This window comes from Artemia franciscana, chromosome 12 (assembly GCF_032884065.1).
Source record: "Artemia franciscana chromosome 12, ASM3288406v1, whole genome shotgun sequence".
Classification (NCBI taxonomy): Eukaryota; Metazoa; Arthropoda; class Branchiopoda; order Anostraca; family Artemiidae; genus Artemia; species Artemia franciscana.
In genome coordinates this window covers 23,831,626-23,853,362 of record NC_088874.1, presented here as the reverse complement: position 1 = coordinate 23,853,362, position 21,737 = coordinate 23,831,626, and the positions used below count along the sequence as shown (strand labels likewise).

At 37.5% G+C, this 21,737-nt stretch overlaps 1 protein-coding gene across 5 annotated transcripts in view; it reads right to left on the bottom strand.

Moving 5' to 3' along the window:
- LOC136033886 (pseudouridylate synthase RPUSD2-like) overlaps positions 1–21,737 on the bottom strand; it is a 231,750-nt gene that overhangs the window by 80,038 nt on the left and 129,975 nt on the right. For all 5 annotated transcript variants that reach the window (XM_065714873.1, XM_065714871.1, XM_065714870.1 and 2 more), the window contains one exon: positions 15,472–15,559. In XM_065714873.1, the coding sequence (XP_065570945.1) occupies positions 15,472–15,559 (88 nt within the window). The remainder of the gene's footprint in view (positions 1–15,471; positions 15,560–21,737) is intronic.

Below are 21,737 nucleotides of genomic sequence, written 5' to 3'. Positions count from 1 at the left end.
TTAATGAGAGCGACTTTGATTATATTGTGGATTCCCAAGTGTTTTCGGTTCATAGAATATCTAGTACTTCCAAAATCCATAGGACATGTCAGATATTTTTAATAATTTTACAAGAGAGAGATAATCAGGTATTAAATTTTTTTACATGAACAGTTCGTTGGAGATCATTATGTGAAAGTTTTTTTAATTTAAATTGCAACCTCTTTACCTCAAACGGTTTAAAAATCTCCCGATGTTTTCCGATAATTTCTAAATATTATGCCTTTATTCATGTTTTGACAAGTCTGCCACTTACCCCCTGAGATTCTCCCTCTTCAAACAAAATGTATGGGACTTCTAGACAGGTAGCAATCCTTAAATTTTTAGGCTAATCGATAAAAACAGTTTTTGGACCATTTTCAGAACCTGCATTCAGGGAGAAAATGCTCCCATAAAAAAATGTCCTTGCCCCCTTTTCGGGTCCCGTTTTAACAAGAACCCAGCTTTCTTATCAATTTGTTCTTGTGCATTTGGATCTCCATGGCTAGAGGACTTGCAGTTATAAGTTTCAAGCCATACAATAAACAGGTTTCTGTTTTTTGAGCCCAATTTCCAGACGAACTGATATCCCACCATGTCCCGTGTTTAAATTATGCAATAGTTATCCTTTGGTCCAAAAACTAATGATTGAAACTCTCAAGCTGTTCGAAAAAAAAGTTTTTGGCTTTTGTCCGGTTCTGTTTTCGAGAGCTAATATTTCCCCTTTTGCATTTGGGTTCCTTAGCCGGATACATAAGCACGTTTCACGACCATGAGAAGTCTTTTGGCCTTTTTTGGAACCATATTTTTACAATTGTCGCCCCCATAGCCTTTATTTATCTGCAAGAGCTTCCTCTTAACCCTAGGACTTGCGGCTGTAAATTTCGAACTGACCTACTTCTGGGTCCTACAACAGTCTCCACATCTCATCAGAAAGTGTGTTAGGCCTTGCCCGGAGAACGATTTACGAAATTTTTGAGCCACACAGACACCAGAGATCAAACATACCCGTCTCATTCCACTGTAAAACTTACCAGCTGGTAACTGACATTTTCCACAATTTACAGCCTTTGTGCAAAGGGCTCGACTGGTAAGTCATACCTTGAGGCATATGTATTAGATCTTTTGACTATTCTATAAAAGATGGTTATCTCAAAATTTTATCCGAAATTATAGGGGGTTATTGGGGGATCGAGCCGCAAAAACGAGCATGAGAGGGGGCTGTTTACCCAACAATCACTGAAAGTCCATGAAAATAGAAGTAGAACTTTCAATTTCCGATCCAATGAGCCCCCCCCCCCACCCTAAGTGTCTACGATCAAGCCTATCAAACGAAGTTACCAAAAAAGCTCATGGCTCTTTCCTATAGGCAACACAAGGGCATTATCTCTGATTAGAATACTAATAAAGGAATACCCAATTTTCTTGTTCCTAATCTTTATCTTTGATACAAAAGAAGAAAAAAAAACTTTTTTTTTGCCTGAGAGCCGTCAGTTTTCAGAAAAGATACCCTTCATAGGTAAAAGAGTGTCCAAGTTAAAAAAAAAAAAAAAATAAACAAAAATAAAAAAAACATGGAATGCAAAAACACCCAAAAATATCCACCATGGCAGCGCTATCAGAGATCACCATGTAGATACTCACATGTTGACCTCACACGCGTCAATACTTTGCAGTGTTTATCGAAGTTGAGCCATAGCAAAAGCCATCGAAGCATGTAAATGCTGTTTCTAAATGCGTGTTTTTCAAAATCAAGGGAGAAGGGGGCAAAAACATCTATGGGGCACATGCCACCCCAATTAACACCACTACTTTGCAAACTTTTTCTTAATGGATTTTTCACTCGTCCATTCCTCGAACTACATACTATAATATGTATGGGTTTGTGCTGGAAATAAGTGTTTGCGACTGCAAGGTTATTCTGCACACCGCAAGTGGACAGCACTGCACCGCTTGGGTATCGTTCGCCATACCCAAAAGTTCCAATAGAGAGCCCAGAACAGCCCAAGTTCCAATCAATTTTAGCATTGAAGTCGCCGCCTATGATGAAAACTTTCCAGGATATTCTCTGTGTGACGATCGACAACGAAGCGTAGATACCCACTTTTACTTTCTCTGGTGCTTCTCCTGTCGGGGTGTAGACTGACATGACAATGATATAAGCAAACTGACCTCTGTATCTGGCATAAAAATACGTTCAGATATGGGTTCATAGTCAATGATGCAATCAGTTGCTTTGAGCGACACGATAAATGCGACACTCGCAGGGACAGAGTCGTCTACAGATCCACAGTTATACAGGGAGTCCCTTTCGCTATCAGAGGTATCAACCTGCGTAATATCACGGCCGTTCAATCGTATTTCAAAGACAAAACAGAATTTTCAATTTATATTTGTAAAGCTCTTCAGCAATGAAAGCTAGCATTACCGGGCATTTTATTGAATATAGATTCCAGCATCCGATATTCAGGAATTGCCTTCTCGATAAGGTATTGGCCCGCTCATTTTTAGAAGAAATCACCATCGACTTCGATGAACCGCATATAAAATGCCATGGCAGAGCTTACACTCACAATATTTGATGTCACCATGATTCTCGAACGTTTCTTAGGATTTAGTGACCCCAATCCTGCGATACTCTCTATGCGTTTTGGGTAAGTGGAACCCTGGTTGCATAAGAGCCATCAGTTCCACTGCGATAAGGGCGCGTAGTCAGATTTATCAATGACAAATAAGGGCAGAGACGGGTATCTTAGCTGCTGTCGGAAATCATAATCTTCCCTAATCAGCAGGAACAACTTCCATCATGTATACCCAACCGAACGTCAAAGAGCCTCAGGAGGATCCTGACAGTGATCAAGTAAGGCTCTAAAACGTGGGTGCTTCAACAGGCTGTCGAGGACATATTAATGGTTTTCCAAAGAATAGCATAAGATTAGTTTTGGTACTCGTTTGACTGATCGCATATCAAACAGTAAGATGAATTAAAAATATAGTTCGATTGCACTTTCTAGGGGTATAATGATCGACAGAAACAATGAAAGAAAGGTTAAGACGGCTAGGGTATGTTTTATGGAAGAAGGATGACGGATTGCAATATGCCGTTCTTTTTGGCCTTCCACCTGGGGGCAAAAAGTAAATCGTACCTGAATGGATAGGAAGAGGTGATAAGGAATGATTTAAAAGAAATTGAACTAAATGGAAGGAAGGGGTACAGAGTTAAGCTTTGAACAAATTGGGGGGAGGAGGAGGAGCGTGTGCAGCTATATCCATCATTGAGGGCAGGGATCAGGGATGCAATTAAACTGGAGACAAACATAAAAATTGCTAATCTTGGAGCAAGATTTTCTTTCTAATCCTTCTAATAAAATTTAATTGCATCACAGCCTCTCCCCCTCTCGTCATAACTTGAGATAGCGCCAGACTGTATGAAAAAGTTTTTTTAACGGCACTTTTGGCGATGATCAAGAAACTGGTGACACAAAAAAGGTCACAAAATATTCAAATGTCAAACTGTTTGGGCACCCCACTGTACATACAATTGAATTGTGGGTACAAAGGTTGTTAAATTTTTCCAGATGATATATTCCCACTGTGAATCTCTTGGTGCTCTTTTTTTCTTTTTTTTTTCAGTGCTAATATTATTTAACAAAAACAATTCGATACTGCTAGTTACCTGAATCGTAGTGATGAGAAGCAAGTAAAATTTCATTAAAATTGATTAGTACTGATTTTCCTCCAAGAAATTTTGTGTTTCAAACTTCAATCAATGTGTTACTGGTTAGCACTTTTGTCTTAATAAAAACTACTAAAGTTTTGTTTTCAAAGTTAAGGCAAGATCTTCAACAAAAATGTTTTTACTGACTAGATTCCTTTAACAGTGACGGCTGCAGGGTTGCCACCACGACCATTCCTGAAGTGATACAATTACCCAAATTTGCGTGCTACACAGCGATTTTAGGTGCTACACTCAAAACATTGACTGAAATAATGCTAAAATAATACTTTCATATTACAGGTGGCAACCCTGAAAACATGCCACACATATAGAAATAGTACCAAATATCACTTTTGTGCTACAAGTGGCAACCCTGGATGGCAGTGATATTAAACCACTTACGCAAGTTTTTGCATACAACAGACAATTTAAAGAAGACCAAATTAATTGAAAGGCGATGGACTTAAACATTTTGCCAACTAAATAAAGAACATAATTAAAAAGTAGACGGCACTGTTGTGGACCATCAACACCTTAAATTTTTTGCAATGACACAAATGTCAAGACACTGACGACGAGACGGCAGAACAAAACAAAAATTACACAATTAAAAATTATCCGTAGGTGTTTGCCTAATTTGCATAACGTGCCAACTCTCTATGCCTATTTACGAAGCACAGGAACAGTGGCGAAATATCATCAAAATCCTGGGGGGGGGGCAAGTTGGAGCCAATTTTCCCAGGTCAAGTGGAAATGACAGTAAACGCTAAAAATAAGCCATTTGGTAACAAAGGTACTTCATAGTGCCATAAAAATAAATATAAACTAAAAAAGAAACTTATCTGTTTCTCTTTGACGCTTGAATTATGCAGGTTTATGCTAGTTTTGACAGGAATTTGGAAAGAAACAACTAAATTTCAGCTGGTGTGGGGGCAAAAGATGGCTGGGGGGAAACTGGGGTCTAAGGGGGATGCAAACCGAGGTTCGGGAGGGGCAGTTGCCCCCTGCCCCATAGAAAATTACGTCCCTGCACAGGAACTACATACAAAAGTCAAAAGAAAGGGATGAAATAAAATCCAGAAAAAAACAAGAGCTAAGAGCTCATATGGCACTTGTGACGAGGCGAGAAGAGCTAGGAGCCAAGAGATCATAAGGTAAGAGCTCTAACAAAATTCTATGAATCAATAGATTGATTTGAAAAGGAAAATAAGAGGCTTAATGCCGGTCAGGATTTAAAATAAGAGCTCTGAGTCACGATGTCCTTCTAAATATCAAAATTCATTAAGATCCGATCACCCACTCGTAAGTAATAAATACCTAATTTTTTCTAATTTTTCCTCTCCCTTTAGCCCCCCAGATGGTCGAATCTGGGAAAACGACTTTATCAAGTCAAATTGTGCAGCTCCCTGACACGCCTACCAATTTTCATCGTCCTAGCACGTCCAGAAGTACCAAACTCGCCAAATCACTGAGCCCCTCCCCCCAGCTCCTCCAAAGAGAGCGAATTCAGTACGATTCTGTCAATCACGTATCAAGGACATTTGTTTATTCTATCCACCAAGCTTCATCCCGATTCCGCCACTTCAAGTGTTTTTCCAAGATTTCCCCCTCCAACTCCCCCCAATGTCAAAAGATCTGGTCGGGATTTGAAATAAGAGCTCTGAGACATGAATTCCTTCTAAAAATCAAATTTCGTTAAGATCCGATCATCTATTCGTAAGATAAAAATACCCCAATTTTCACGTTTTCCAAGAATTCCGGTTTCCCCCTCCAACTCCCCCCAATGTCACAGAATCTGTCGGAATTTAAAATTAGAACTTTAATGCACAAGATCCTTCTAAATATCAAATTTTATTAAGATCTGGTCACCCTTTCGTAAGTTACAAATACCTCAATTTTCAAATTACCCCCCCCCCCCCAATTTCACCAAAGAGAGCAGATCCGGTCCGATTATGTCAGTCACGTATCTTAGACAGGTTTCTAATCTTCCCATCCAGTTTCATCCTGATCTCACCGCTTTAAGTATTTTCTAAAATTTCCGGTCCACCCAACTGCCCCCCCCCCCCAAATTACGCTTGATCCGGTTGAGATTTAAAATAAGAGATCTGAGTTACGAGGTTCTTCTAAATATGGAGTTTCATGAAAATCCGATCACTCCTTCTTAAGTTAAAATACTTAATTTTTTCTTATTTTTCAGAATTAACCCCCCTCCCCCCCAATAGAGCGGATCCGTTCCAATTATGTAAATCACGTATGTAAGACTTCTGCTTATTTTTCCCACCAAGTTTCATCCCGATCCCTCCAATCTAATGCGTTCTGAGAGGCCTGATTTCTACAGTTATCTGTTGTGGTTTTCATAATTTTGTTACTAAATTATTATATTCTCATCCTGTTTTGGTACATTTTATTAGGATTAACCTAACTTTACTTCTTTAGTGTGGTCGTTATAACCAGTAAGTACTGCTTTCAAGCTAAGTACTGAAATCAAGCTAAACGATTTTTCATCATTTTTTTTATTTATTTTAATTTTTATTTTTGGTTGTCAGTGTTAAAGAGAACAGCTTACTATTATAGCTTAGTATACTACTTAACCAACATAATAAAACACATTTTAGAAAACTTTTTTCACGATTTCAGGAAATATTTCTCGAATTACATTAGCTAATTAATATTCCTGCCTTTCATTCGGAAGCTTGATTAGTTCATTCCGTCAGTTGACACGCCTAATGATTGAAAGACAAATTAAGACCGAATCCATTAAGAAAACACAAATTGACATTACGATGTGATTTAGTAAAAAAATAAACAAAAAAACAGCATAACACAGCGTTTTTAGCTTTAGATACAAAAGTACACAGGGAAACTCATCTAAACGCCAGGTATGGCACAAAAGCACCCAAGGTCTGACTAAGTAAGGAGCTCATAAACATTTATGACCGTCATTAATGACTTCAGTTTTGCAGTGTTGTGACAAAGGCTGGTAGTGGCACGAAAAAAATTGGAGATTAGAATATGTAGAGCAAAGGATATAGTCAATCAACTTTAGAATGTAGGGAGGACCAGAAGGATCCAAGCGAGATCAAAACTTAGGTATACATTACAACAGAAATGCGGCTGACTAATTAAGGTGCAGGAACGTGGACAGTAGTGAAAGATGAGGAAAATATGCCAGAGTTTTTCTGAGGAATTCCAGAAACATAATTTTTGCCCAAAACTTGGTGGTTATGGCATGCCAAACGAAACTCTTTATGGACGAAGTGGTTAAACCCCCTTCAGTGTGTACACCACGCTGCTTCTATGACTTGAAAATGTAAACTGGAAGGACATAATTATTAAAATAGTTCTACATAAGAACAGCCCGTAAAGGTGCGAGAGAAAGACCGCTCCACATTAGGCTGGTATGATGCTTATAAAACATTATTTTGAATATTTGAGACGTGGAAAAAGTAAGTTTTAGGATTTATGCTCCCTGAGAGACCCATGGCTAATGTTTGCAACGAGCCTACAACTGTAACTATCAACGAGAGGAAAATCTGCTTGTAGCATTGAATTCACTAGTTGAGATTCGACGACACAGAAGGCACTTTTTTCAAGAACGGTCAGAGGTTGCATAGGAAAAGGGAGATTTCCCTACTTTTGAAAAATGTTATTTTATTGTTTGGATTATTAATATATTCAAACTATATAATAATAATTAACGCATTCATCTTTCTTAGAATCACAGTTTTCGAAGGAGCTTTAGGATTATCAGTATTGGTATCTTTAGTACGTTCATTTTCAATCCGAAAAAGGTAATTTAGTGAATGGGTAAAAGTGATTGTCAGCTACAGAACTATGGCAAAATTATCTTGCATTGAAACATTAACACCATAAAACTGAAGCATAATAACATGCCAAAATTTTTTACAGGGAACATGAGCATGACAGAGAGAATCGTTCAATGGCGTGTTGCGGCGAGTTTTAACAGCAACAGAAGCTTCTATTCAATTTTCTTTTCTATTAGACATTATAGTGCATCCAAAACTAAAACAAGAGCCAAGAGCTCATGTGGCACTTGTGACGAGTTTTCCAAGATTTCCGGCTTCCTCCTCCAACTCCCCCCAATGTCACCGGATCCGGTCGGGAATTAAATTAAGAGCTCTGAGGGACGAGGTCCTTCTAAATATCAAATTTCATTTGAGTTTTTTTCTAATTTTCAATTTTTCCGAATTAGCCCCCCTCCCAACTCCCCCAAAGAGAGCCAATTCGGTCTGATTATGTAAATCACATATCTAGGACTTGTTCTCATTCTTCCCACCAAGTATCATCACGATCTCTCCACTATAAGCGTTTTCCTCGATTTCCGGTTTGCTCCTCCAACTCCCCCCAATGCCACCGGATCCGGTCAGGATTTAAAATAAGAGCTCTGAGACACGAGGTCTCAATATCAAATTTCAGTAGGATCCAATCACCCGTTTGTAAGGTAAAAATACTTCTTTTTTTCTAATTTTTCCGAATTACCAAATTAGGTCCCCCCCAACTCCCCCAAAGAGAGCACATCCGATACGGTTATTTCAATCACGTATCTAGGACTTGTGCTTATGCTTCCCACCAAGTTTCATCCCGATCTCTCCACTCAAAATGTTTTCCAATATTTCCAGTCCCCCCAAAACTCCCCCCAATTATACCGGATCCGGTCGGGATTTAAAATAAAAAGTCTGAGTTACGAGGTATTTTTAAATATCAAACTTCACTAAGATCCGATCACCCGTTCGTAAGTTAGAAATACCTCTTTTTTCTAATTTTTCCGAATTAATAGTTCCCCCACTCCCCCCAGATGGTCGAATCGGGAAAACAAATATTTTTAATTTAATCTGGTCTGGTTTCTGATACGACTGCAAAACTTCGTCGTCCTAGCTTATCTGGAAGTGCCCAAACTAATAAAACCGGGACGCGACAGACCGACAGAAGTTGTGATCGCTATATGTCACTTGGTAAATACCAAGTGCCATAAAAAAAGCTTTTAGAAAATGTTGCCTGGATAGGAATCACGTGGAGTTGGCAACTCTGTTCGAGGCCATTCTCAAGCATAATCTCATCTGTAATTTGGCAAGCAAATAGAAAAGGGGGCTGAACCCAGAAGGAAGGTTTCGTGATAAATCTGTGAGGCTCCGTCCCTTACTAGCTCATTTTCTCCCCTTACAACCGAACCCCTACATTAAAGCTGACAAATTACCTGTCCGATCTACACAACGTTTTGGCATAATCTAGAACAATCTCAAGTGTTTGAAGGCCAATATCGCAACCAAAGATTCGTTTTTAAGTGCAGCTAAAAGGCTTTGGAAAAGTTATTCTTCGACTTTCTTGAATAATGGAAATGTTTTATCGCCTCTGGAAATTCAATGAATAAATTCGAATAAGACAAACGAGAAAGAGGAAATGTGTTTTATTTCATGAAAAGTTTTAGCGTCAACAAACTTGAAAATAAAATCATTTAAAAAATTAAATAGAACTAACTACAGGATATTCATGAAGTCTGAATAATATAAAATTTACATCAATATTCAGAACACAAAAAAGCCACAGAAAAAGCAATTTTTATGCTGATTTTAAATATTTAAGTTTCATCAAGTTTGGTCCTAGCCATCAAAGGCTACGAGCCTGCGGAAACTGGCCTTATTTTCAGAAAAAGGGGCAAACACCCCCTAAGTCACAGAATTTTAATATCATAACGTATAACACCATCAGATTCAGCGTATCAGAGAACCATACAGTAGAGGTTTCAAGTTCCTATTTGCAAAAATGTGGAATTTTGTATTTTTTGCCTGAAGAAAGATCACGGATGCGTGTTTATTTATTTTTTTTCCCAGGGGTGATCGTATCGACCCAGTGGTCCTAGAATGTCTCGAGAGGGCTCATTTTAAAGGAAATAAATAGTTCTAGTGCCCCTTTTAAGTGACCATAAACTAGAGGGCAACTAATCCCCCTCCCACGCTCATTTTTCCTCAAAGTCACCGGATCAAAATTTTAAGATAGCCATTTTGTTCAGCATAGTCGAAAAATCTAACAATTATGTCTTTGAGGACGACTCAATCCCCCGAAGTCCTCGGGGGAAGGGCAGCCAGTTATGAACTTAGCCCATTGTTTACATACAGTGTTATTTATTGGAAAGTATACTGACGTTTTCAGTGGTGATTTTTTTCTGGTGGTGATGGGAGGGGGGAGGTGGTTACGTGAGAGGATCTTTCAATGCAGGAATTTATCATGGGAGAAGAGATTTTCCCTGAAGGGGGTGCTGGATTTTCCAGCGTTATTTAAAAAAACAACAAGGAATTAAATAAAAAGCAAGTTTTTTATCTTAAAGTAAGATGCAACATTAAAACTTAAAACAAACAGAAATTATTACGTATATGGTTCGTCCCCTCCTCAATACCTCGCTCTTTATACTAAAGTATTTCTAGTAATTTCAAAAGAGCTATTTATTCTAATTAAACGGCCTTTGTGATTCAGGGGACGTTCTAAAAGAATTGGAACAAAATTCGAATTCTAGTGTAAAGAGCGAGGTATTGACGAGGGGGCGAGTCCCCCTATATGCGTAATAAAAATATATGAATATACAAGTTCGTTACGTAAGTTAATTTGTAAGTTACTTACAATTATTACCAATAAAAACGTTCATAAATAAAATTAAAAGTTCTCGTGGTCTTTTTAAGTAACCAAAAAATTGGAGGGCAATTAGGCTCCCTCCCCCAACCCTTTTTTCTCAAAATCGTCCTATCAAAACTTTGAGAAGGTCATTTAGCCAAAAAAGTAAAATTAATATGCAAATTTCATTTTAATTACTTATGCACGGTGAGCCAAAATCAAAACCTGTATTAATTCAAAAACGTTCAGAAATTAAATATAAAAAAAACAAGTTTTTCTAATTGAAAGTAAGAAGTGACATTAAAACTTAAAACAAACAGAAATTATTCTGTATATGACAGGGGCTGTCCCCTCTTCAATGCCCCGCTCTTTACACTAAATGTTTTTACTGTTTTAAAAAGTAGAGCTGTGAGAAAAAGACAAACTTTAGCGTAAAGAGCCGGGCGTTGAGGAGGAATTGACATAACCGGATCGGATCCGCTCTCTTTGGGGGAGTTGGAGGAGGGTGAATACGGAAAAATTAGAACAAATTAGGTCTTTTTAACTTACGAAGGAGTGATCGGATCTTAATGAAATTCCATATTTAGAAGGGCCTCGTAACTCAGATCTTCTTTTAAATCCCGACCAGATCCAGTGTCATTGGGAGAGGGGAACCGGAAATCTTGGAAAACGCTTAGAGAGGACAAATCAGGATGAAACTTGGTGGAAAGAATGAGCTCAAGTCCTTGATACGTGATTGACATAAACTGACCGAATCCGCTTTCTTTGGTAGAGTTGGAGGGGATGTTAATTCGGAAAAACTAGAAAAATTGAGGTATTTTTAACTTAAGAACGGATGACCGGATCTTAATGAAATTTGATATTTAGAAGGAACTCATGTTTCAGAGTTCTTATTTTAAATCCCGACCAGATCTGGCGACATTGGGGGGAGTTGGAGGGGTAAACCGGAAATCTTGGAAAACGCTTAGAGTGGAGAGATCGGGATGAAACGTGGTGGCTAGAATAAGTAAATGTCCTAGATACGTGATTGACATAACCAGAATGGATCCACTCTCTTTGGGGGAGTTAGGGGGGATCCAGTGCTTTGGCAATTTCAGTGCTTTTAGACGTGCTAGGACGATGAAAATTGGTAGGCGTGTCAGGGACCTGCACAGGTTGACCTGATAAAATCGTTTCCCCGATTCGACCATCTGGAGGGCTGAAGGGAGAGGAAAAATTAGAAAAAATGAAGTATTTTTGCTTACGAGTGGGTGATCGGATCTTAATGAATTTTTATACTTAGAAGGACCTCGTATCTCAGAGCTCTTATTTTAAATCCCGACCGGCATTAAGCCTCTGATTTTCCTTTTAAATCAATCTATTGAATCTTAGAATTTTGCTAGAGCTCATACTATATGATATCTTACCTCTGGGCTCTTCCGACCTCGTCACAAGTTCCATATGAGCTCTTAGCTCTTGTTCTTTACTGTATTTATTAGAAATATATATTTTTTACTATAAAACAGTCATGTTAATACATTAATGAGCTTGACAAAAATATTGAAATTTGAATAAAATTCTTCTGGTTCTAAGAGGCAAAAGTTTAGACTTTCCTTTTCGTAAAAACAAACTTTCAAGGATACTTTGTTTCTTCCCTCGAAAGCAGACATTATTTCTTTGGAGTAGCAGAACACTAGACGTTAATATTACCATAAAAGCGATTGTTAATATATTCGTAGTAGTTTGTTTTGCTTCCTTCAATAGCAACATGACATACGAAAAGAAAAAGGGAAAAAGTTGCGTTACATATAAATTGTGAGGAAATCCGTCGGCTATATTTTGAGGGATAGCCAACAGTTCAGAAGGCCGTCACTATGTTTTGGCAAAGTTCGGAAAGCATCTGTTTGTATCCATGAAAAGTTTTGCAACTGTTATTATTTATGTCAATAAATGTCAGAGCCCTTTAATGTACTTGCCTTGCTTGAAACACGTTCCCAACAAGATTTTGCTAATACCGACATTTGGCTAGCGCCAATGTGAGGCAATCAGATTATTCATGTAATTTTCTGATTGGCTGAAAAATTCTGATTGTCCAAGTTAGCGCTAGTTAAACCCCAGCATTAGTAAAATCTCATTGTGAATGAGTGAGGAAGTGGATAATTTTATGAACTTGGGTGGATAAACCGTTTTTCAGTAAACTGAATTTCAATCTGAATTTGTACCTCACAGAAAGGCATATTCTTATATTGGATTCTCAAAAGCTTTGTGCCTCATACGAAATGTTCCTCATTATAGTAGTAATGAACTTAAAATTATTATTGGTGAGAGCAATGTGTTTTATTAAGAGAGTTAAGAACCTGCACATTATTCACAGATGTATGCAATTTGCATTTTAGAGCTAGTTGCGAAAATTCATGGAAATGTAAGAAAGGCAAGAGGGGGGGGGGTAATTTTAATGTTTTTGCAATTGCCAATGAAAACAACAAAAAAGAAATTTTCCAATGAAAATATCCGAAACAGGGGTTCTTCAAAACCTGAAGGGGCGAAAATCTAGTTGGAGCAAATGAGCCACTCCACCAATTGACAATACTGCTTGAAGAAAATAAGTAAAAGCATGAAGATGATCCCTCAAGAAGGACTTAATCTGCTTATCATTTGCAGAGGCGTAATAGCTTGATCGTAGACAGGCGGACTGGCCGACAACGAGAGAACAGAAATTTCAGTACCAGAAGCTCACAGACTATGGAATAGTTCGTGGTAACAAACTGTAGCAAGGAGCGACCCGGCTCAATAGTAACTGAGACTCTAAAAATGGAATTTTGATACCAATAGTTATATCAAAAGAATTGTCAGAAGACAGATCACGGATGCGTGTTTATTTTTTTTCCAGGGTGATCGTATCGCCTCAGTCCTAGAACGTCACGAGAGGGCTCATTCTAACGGAAATTAAAAGTTCAAGTGCCCTTTTTAAGTGACCAAAAAAATTGGAGGGTACCTAGGCCCCCTCCCACGCTCATTTAATTCCCAATGTCACCAGATCAAAATTTTGAGATAGCCATTTTGTTCAGCATAGTCAAAAACCTACTAATTATGCCTTTCAGAACGACTTAATCCCCCACAGTCCCCAGGGGAGGGGCTGGAAGTTACAAAGTTTGGCCCTTGTTTACATATAGTAGTGGTTTTTGGGAAGTGTAAAGACGTTTTCAGGGGGAACTTTTTCACGTTGAAGGGGGGGGGGTCGGAGTTACGTGGGAGGATCTTTCTATGGAAGAATTTATCATGAGGGAAGGGGCCAAAGGATAACCTAAAATGGACATAAATTATTGCGCATATAAAGGGGTTCGTCTCCTCCACAATACCTGGAAGCTGGAAGCTTTAGGGTAAAGAGCTAAGTATTGAGGAGGGGCGAACCCCCTCATATACATAATAAAATATACAAATATAGAAGATCGTTACGTAAGTTAATTTGTAAATTACATATATTTATTACTAATAAAAACGTTCGTAAAAAAATACAAGTTCTAATTGCCTTTTTAAGTAACCAAAAGTTGGAGAGCAACTAGGCCTCCTCCCCCACCCCCTTTTTTATCAAAATCGTCCAATGAAAACAATGAGAAAGCCATTTAGCTTAAAAAAAAAAAATAAATAATAATATTCAAAAGCGTTCTGAGAGGACGCAGGTTCGAATCCCAGTTACCCAAATCTTCAGTTTGGGACAGGGGTCAGTGGCGTGACTCTGTAAGCTTAGCCAGAGTCGACCCAGCTCTAAATGGGTACCTGGAGAAATCTGGGAAGGTAAACAGGAAGGGTGTGCGAAAGCACAGGATGGCTGGCCCCCAACTCCCCATTGCACTTCCTGGCTGAAGGGCCAAGAAACGGAGATCAGCACCGCCGGTATGGACTGTAAAGTCTAATGCTGTATCCTTTACCTTTTTTTTTATTCATGTGCAGTGCGCCAAAATCAAAACATGGATTGATTAAAAAACGTTTAGAAATTAAATAAAAAAACAAGTTTTTTTTAACTGAAAGTAAGGAGCGACATTAAAACTTAAAACGAACAGAAATTATTCCGTATATGAAAGGGGTTGTCCCCTCGTCCCCTCCTCAACGCCTCGCTCTTTACACTAAAAGTTTTTATTGTTTTAAAGAGTAGAGTTGTGAGAAAGAGTCAAACTTTAGCGTAAAGAGCGAGGCGTTGGGGAGGGGACAATCTCTTTCATATACAGAATAATTTCTGTTCGTTTTAAGTTTTAATGTCGCTCCTTACTTCCAGTTAAAAAAAACTTGTTTTTTTTTACTTAATCTAACATAAATTAATGTATTTTAGTATAGCAAAAATTAAGCCATATCATTCAGCCATACAAAATGTTTTTTCTTTACATTTTACTTATCTAAACCCTCGAAAAGAAAAATGTTCCACTAACACAGAAATTACATACTTAGGTTGAAACCGCACCCGACTTGAAATACAACTAATAATTCAATTCCCCCTTTCACTAGAAGATGATATTAACTAAATGTTAAAAACTCAGAAACAGGAGGATTAACTTTATAAATGACCACCTTGAGGAAATTATTTTTTCTAGATCAAAAATGTGATTCACCTCTTCGCTCAAGGTGGTGGATTGTATACCTTCAGTTAAGGACTACGACAGTGTCAATTTCTATGGTGTACTATTTGTTTAAATTTACCATACTTTTTTAGGGATTTTAGCCTCCTCTTCAAAATTCTCAGAATTTCCTTCTCTTAACTACAAATTAGAATTTAGTAAAATCTGTATGACAATTACTATTCCAAAATAGCGTTATATGGGGAATATTTATCATTAGACAGCTTTGTCACTTGTCACTTTTACAACAACTATAGTTACATTTGATTGTTTTTCTCATCGTTTTATGTTATTTTCAGTATGTGTAATTTTTAGGTTTTTCATTTACTTTTTTTTCTCGTCCATGAAGGCCTCCAGATGTGAATCCGAAACATTCAGCGTTTTGTTAGTATTTGTATAAAAAAGTTTTGTTTTCAGAGTTCACAGTTTTATTTAAAAGCTTTAGTCGTAACTATATTTTAATTACATTTTAAGCATAAATGGAAAAGCAGGAAGCAATTATCATCAGAAAGAAATACGCACCGGAATTGAAGGGGGCTTATTAACCACAACAAAATCATCATCCATATGAACTATTTGGATTGGGTCGCTTACGACAGCTCTTTCGTGTCTAAAAAAGATAAAAAAAAGATTAAATCAAAGGAGAGAGAGAGAGAGAGAGAGAGAGAGAGAGAGAGAGAGAGAGAGAGAGAGAGAGAGAGAGAGAGAGAGAGAGAGAGAGAGAGAGAGAGAGAGAGAGAGAGAAATGAATCAAACAGTTCGTGGTAACGAACTGTAGGTAAGGACCGACCCCGCTCAATAGTAACCGAAACTCGAAAAAGAGGAGTTTTGATAGCAATAGATACATCGAAAAAATTGGATTTTGTATTGATTTCAAAAAATATAAGTTTCATCAAGTTTCATCAAAAGTTAAGAGCCTAAGACAATTTGCCCTATTTTCAGGAAAACATACCCCTAAAAGTCATAAAATCTCAACTAAATCACATTGTCTAATTCAGCCTATCAGAGAACCCCACTGTAGAAGTTTCAAGCTCTTATCTGCAAAAATGTGGAATTTCGTATTTTTTGCCAAAAGAAAGATCAAGGATGCGTGTTTATTTGTTGTTGTTTTTTTCTAGGGGTGATCGTAACGACACAGTGGTTCTAGAATATCGCAAGAGGGTTCATTCAAACGAAAATTAAAAGTTCTAGTGCCATTTTTAAGCGACCAAAACATTGGAGGGCAACTAGGCCCCCTCCCACAATCGTTTTTCCCCAAAGTCACCGAAATCAAAACTTTGAGATATCCATTTTGTTCTGCCTAGTGAAAAAAAAATTACGTCTCTGAGGATGACTTAATCCCCCACGGTCCCGGGGGAAAGGCTGCAAGTTATAAATTTTGCCCATTGTTTACGTATAGTGTTGGTTATTGGGAAGTATACAAAGGTTTTCAGAGGGGATTTTTTCTGGTTGGATTAGTTTGGAGGGGGTTGGTTACGTGGGAGGATCTTTTCATGGAGGAATGTTTCATGGAGGAAGAGAATTTTCCTTGGAGGAGGCACCGGCTTTCCCAGCATTATTAAAAAACGATCAGAAACTAAATAAAAAAAATATTTTTTTTCAGCTGAAAGTAAGGAGCAATATTAAAACTTAAAACGAACAGAAATTATTACGTACATGAGGGGGTTTGCCCCATCCTTAATACCGCTCTCTTAACACTAATTTTTTTTGTACTTTCAAAAGAGCTATTTATTCTAATTAAACGACCTTTAATCTAATTAATCGAGGTATTAACGAGGGGGCGAACCCCCTCATATACATAATAGTTTCTATTTGTTTTAAGTTTTAATGTTGCTCCTTATTTTCAGCTGAATAAACTTGTTTTTTTATATTTAATCTCTTAAAGTATGTCACTAGTTTTGAAGTTTATCTACATGCTATATTACATTGTCTCTATTCTGGCTGAGCAAAACTTTCCAACCCTGAGGTTTCGTGTAGCCTACACGCGTATTTTCTTTTCCGAGTCCATTCCGTTTTCGGTGCATGTAGTTTTGTCGGAGCATTTGAGCTAAGTATGCGAACTGGAACCGTAAAATGAAATTGGAAAAAAGGCGGGTCTAGAAGAGCCCTGGTTCAGTTTTGAATTAGTGCTTAAAATCTTTCCTTCGCTCTACGCGAGGAGATGGCAATTATAAAAACAAAAAATCACAGGATGCCGTTGGTATATCTCTATGCTTGAGTATCTGGTTCAATTAGTCTCCCAAAGTTTTGAATTTAGTGTGAAAGGAACTATTTCCGACGTCCTTCGTAATTTCGTACGGATTTCAATTTTGACAAGTGTACCATTAAAAAAGGTATGAAATTTAGAGCGCCGCCAGAGTTCAAAAAGATTGATGATTTCTAAGAAAGAGCCAAAATCTGAAGTCAACTATAAATCGAATCAGTTCCCATCATTTCCGCTTGGAGACATTTAGATTGTGGAAAAACATGTGGCGGGTAAATGGTTAGGAAATGAAATGAAGAGAAGTACCTAGGGAACGAAAGAGGATCGAATATTTTGAGCACACTAGAACTTAAAAAAAAATGTTTCTTTTTTTTTGCTCCAAGGTTTATTTCTAGAAGTAGCCTTCAGCAGCAAGGGTGAGTGGAATAAATCAAAAATTAACGTTTGCATATTTCTCTGAAGCTGAAACATTTCTTTCGAAATAAACGTTAACATGCTTCTGCAGTTTTTCGTGAAACAAGAAATTGTTGGTTATTTCTTGAAAAAAAAAATTATGATCATAGGCAGCGCAATAGCGCTGCCTATCTGCCTATAGATTATGCTTAGATAAAAAAACATGTTTTTTTTAACTGAAAGTAAGGAGCGACACTAAAACTTAAAATGAACAGAAATTACTCCATATATGAAAGGGGCTTTTCCTCCACAACGCCGCGCTCTTTAAGCTAAGGTTTGACTCTTTCTCTTAACTATACTTTTCAAACAGTAAAAAACTTTAGCGTAAAGAGCGCGGCATTGAGGAGGAAAAGTTCCTTTCATATACGGAGTAATTTCTTTTCGTTTTAAGTTTTAGCGTCGTTCCTTACTATCAGTTAAAAAAACTTGTTTTTTTATTTAATTTCTGAACGTTTTTGAATTAATGCATGTTTTGATTTTAGCTCTCTGCACATAAATAATTAAAACGAAATTTGCATATTAATATTTTTTGGTTAAATGGCTTTCTCATAGTTTTAATCGGAAGATTTTGAGAAAAAAAAGGAGCGAGGGAGGAAGCCTAGTTTCCCTCCAAATTTTGATTACTTAAAAAGGCAACAAGAACTTTTAATTATTTTACGAACGTTTTCATTAGTAAAAAAAAACTACGTAACTTACGAATTAACTTATGCAACAAATTTCTATATTTGTATGTTTTTGTTACGTATATGAGGGGGTTCATCCCCTCGTCAATACCTCGCTCTTTACACTAAAGCATAAATTTTTTCCCAATTCCTTAAGAATGACCCCTGAATCAGAAAGGCCGTAGAATAAATAGTTGAAATTACTAAAAATACTTTAGCGTAAAGAGCGAGGTATTACGAGAAGATGAACCCAACATATGCGTAATAATTTCTGTTCGTTTTAAGTTTTAATGCTGCTCCTTACTTCAAGTAGAAAAAACTTTTCATATTTATTTTTTCGTTTTTTAAATAATGCTAGAGAGTCCTGCGCCCCATTGAACTTCATTGAAATTATCTTCCCCCATGACAAATTCCTCCATGGAAATATCCTACCAAGTAACCCCCCTTCAACTTCCCCCCTCCCCCAAACCAGAAAAATCCCCCTGAAAACGTCTGTACACTTCCCAATAACCATTACTATATGCAAACACAGGTCAAAGTTTGTATCTTGTAGCCCCTCCCACGGGGACTGTGGGGGAGTAAGTCATCCCCAAAGACAAAGTTATTAGGTTTTTCGAGTATGGTGAATAAAATGGCTATCTCAGAATTTTGATCCTGTGACTTTGGTGAGAAAATGAGCGTGGGAGGGGGCCTAGGTACCCTCCAGTTTTTTGATCACTTAAAGAGGGCTCTAGAATTTTAGTTCAATTAGATTGAGCCCTCTTGCAACATTTTAGGACCACTGGGTCGATAAGATTAACCCTGAAAAAAAAAAAAAAAAAAACACGTACCCGTGATCGGTCTTCTGGCAAAAAATACGAATATCAACATTTTTGCAGATAGGAGCTAAAAACTTCTACAATGGGGTTCTCTGATACGGCAAATGCGATGGTGTGATTTTCTCTAAGATCCTATGGCTTTTAGGGGGATTTTCCCCCTATTTTCTAAAATAAGGCAAATTTTCTCAGGATTGTAATTTTTGATGGCCAAGACTAAACTTGATCAAACTTATATTTTTGAAATCAAACAGTTAGTGCTAACAAACTGTAGTAACGAGCGACCCGGCTCAATAGTAACCGAAACTCTAAAAAATGGAATTTTGATACCAATAGCTACATCAAAATAATCGCATTTTAATGCTGATTTTAAATATATAAGTTTCATCAAGATCAGTTATACCCATCAAAAGTTACGAGCCTGATAAAATTTGCCTCATTTTAGAAAATGGGGGGAAACACCCCCTAAAAGTCATACAACCTTAACGAAAATCACAACATCAGATTCAGCGTATCAGATAACCTTATTGTAGAAGTTTCAAGCTCCTATCTACAAAAATGTGGAATTTCGCATTTTTTGTCAGAAGACAGATCACGGATGCGTGTTTATTTTTTTTTTAATTTTTTTTTTCCAGGGGTGATCGTATCGACTGAGTGATCCTAGAATGTCGCGAGGGTGTTCATTCTAACGGAAATTGAAAGTTCTAGTGCCCTTTTTAAGTAGCCAAAAAAATTGGAGGGCACCTAGGCCCCCTCCCACGCTCATTTTTTCCCAAAAGTCACCGGATAAAAATTCTGAGATAGACATTTTATTCACCATAGTCGAAAAACCTAATAACTATGTCTTTAGGGACGACTTACTCCCCCGCAGGCTGCTAGTTACAAACTTTGACCTGTGTTTACATATAGTAATGGTTACTGGGAAGTGTACAGACGTTTTCAGGGGATTTTTTTCGGTTTAGGGGGGAGAGTTGAGGGGGGGGGTACGTGGGAGGATATTTCCATGGAGAAACTTTTCATGGGGGAAGAGAATTTCAATGAAGGGGACGCAGGATTTTCTAGCATTATTTGAAAAAACAATAAAAAAAAATAAATATGAAAATTTTTTTCTACTGAAAGTAAGGAGCAGCCTTAAAACTTAAAACGAACAAAAATTATAACGCATATGAGGGGTTTACCTCCTCGTTATACCTCACTCTTTACGCTAAAGTAATTTTAGTAATTTTAACTATTTGTTCCACGGGCTTTGTGATTCAGAGGTCATTCTTAAGGAATTGGGACAAAATCTAAGCTTTAGTGTAAAGGGCGAGTTATCGACGAGGGTTGAACCCCCTCATACACGCAATAAAAACATACGAATATAGAAGGTCATTACGTAAGTTAGTTCGTAAGTTACGTATTTTTTTTACCAATGAAAACGTTTGTAAAAAATTAAAAGTTTTAATTGCTTTTTTAAGTAATCAAAAACTTGGAGGGCAACTAGGCCTCCTCCCTCGCTCCGTTTTTCTCAAAATATTCCGATTAATTGCAATTAATTAATATGCCAATTTCGTTTTAATTATTTATGTGCGGAGAGCCAAGATCAAAACATGCATTAATTCAAAAACGCCCAGAAATTAAATAAAAAAAAACAAGTTTTTTTAAATGAAAGTAAGGAGCAACGTTAAAACTTAAAACGAACAGAAATTACTCCGTATATGAAAGGGCTTTTCCTCCTCAACGCCCCGCTCTTTACGCTAAAGTTTTTTACTGTTTTAAAAATAGAGTTAAGAGAAAGAGTCAAACTTTAGCGTAAAGAGCGGGGCGTTGAGGAGGAAAAGCCTCTTTCATATACGGAGTAATTTCTGTTCGTTTTAAGTTTTAATGTTCCTCCTTACTTTCACTTAAAAAACCTTGTTTTTTTTTATTTAATCAACTTAAAAATTTTGACATTTCTGACAGAAATGTACCTAATAGAAATTTTGAAAAGGCCATTTGTTGTCGTAAAAACTTCGAAAAAGGCTCATTCAATTGGAAAGTGAAAGGTCTAGTGCTCTTTTTAATAGTCGAAAGTGATTGGAGGGCAAGTAACCCCCGTCTCACGCTCACTATTTTCCCAAATTCATCTAATAAAAATTTTGAAATAGCCATTCTGTTCAAGATAAATGAAAGATCTGGAAATTATGTCTTTGAGGATGACAACCTCCCAGAGCCCCAGGGGCAAGGATTATAAGTTATGCCCTGGGGGCATATGAGGTATATATAGAAAGGGTGATCGTATAAACTTCGGAGGGGGCTTTTTGGATTGGTAAACATAAGTTCTAGTGCCCTTTTTGAGATACAGTGATCGGAGGGTGGATAACCCCCCCCCCACGCCTTGTATTTTCCCAAAATGCATCTACATAAATTTTGACATGATCATTTGCACTTCGAAAGAGCTCATTCAATTGTAAATTGAAAGAGCTAGTGCCCTTTTTAATAGTCGAAAGTGATTGGAGGGCAACTAACCCCTCGTTCCTCGCCCACCATTTCCCCAAACACATCCAATCAAAACTCTTAGATAACTATTTTGTTCATCGTAATTGAAAGGTCCGAAAATTATGTCTTTGAAGATTTCACCCCCCCCAAGCCCTCAGGGTGAGTTGTAAGATATCCCCTGAGGGCATATAAATATAT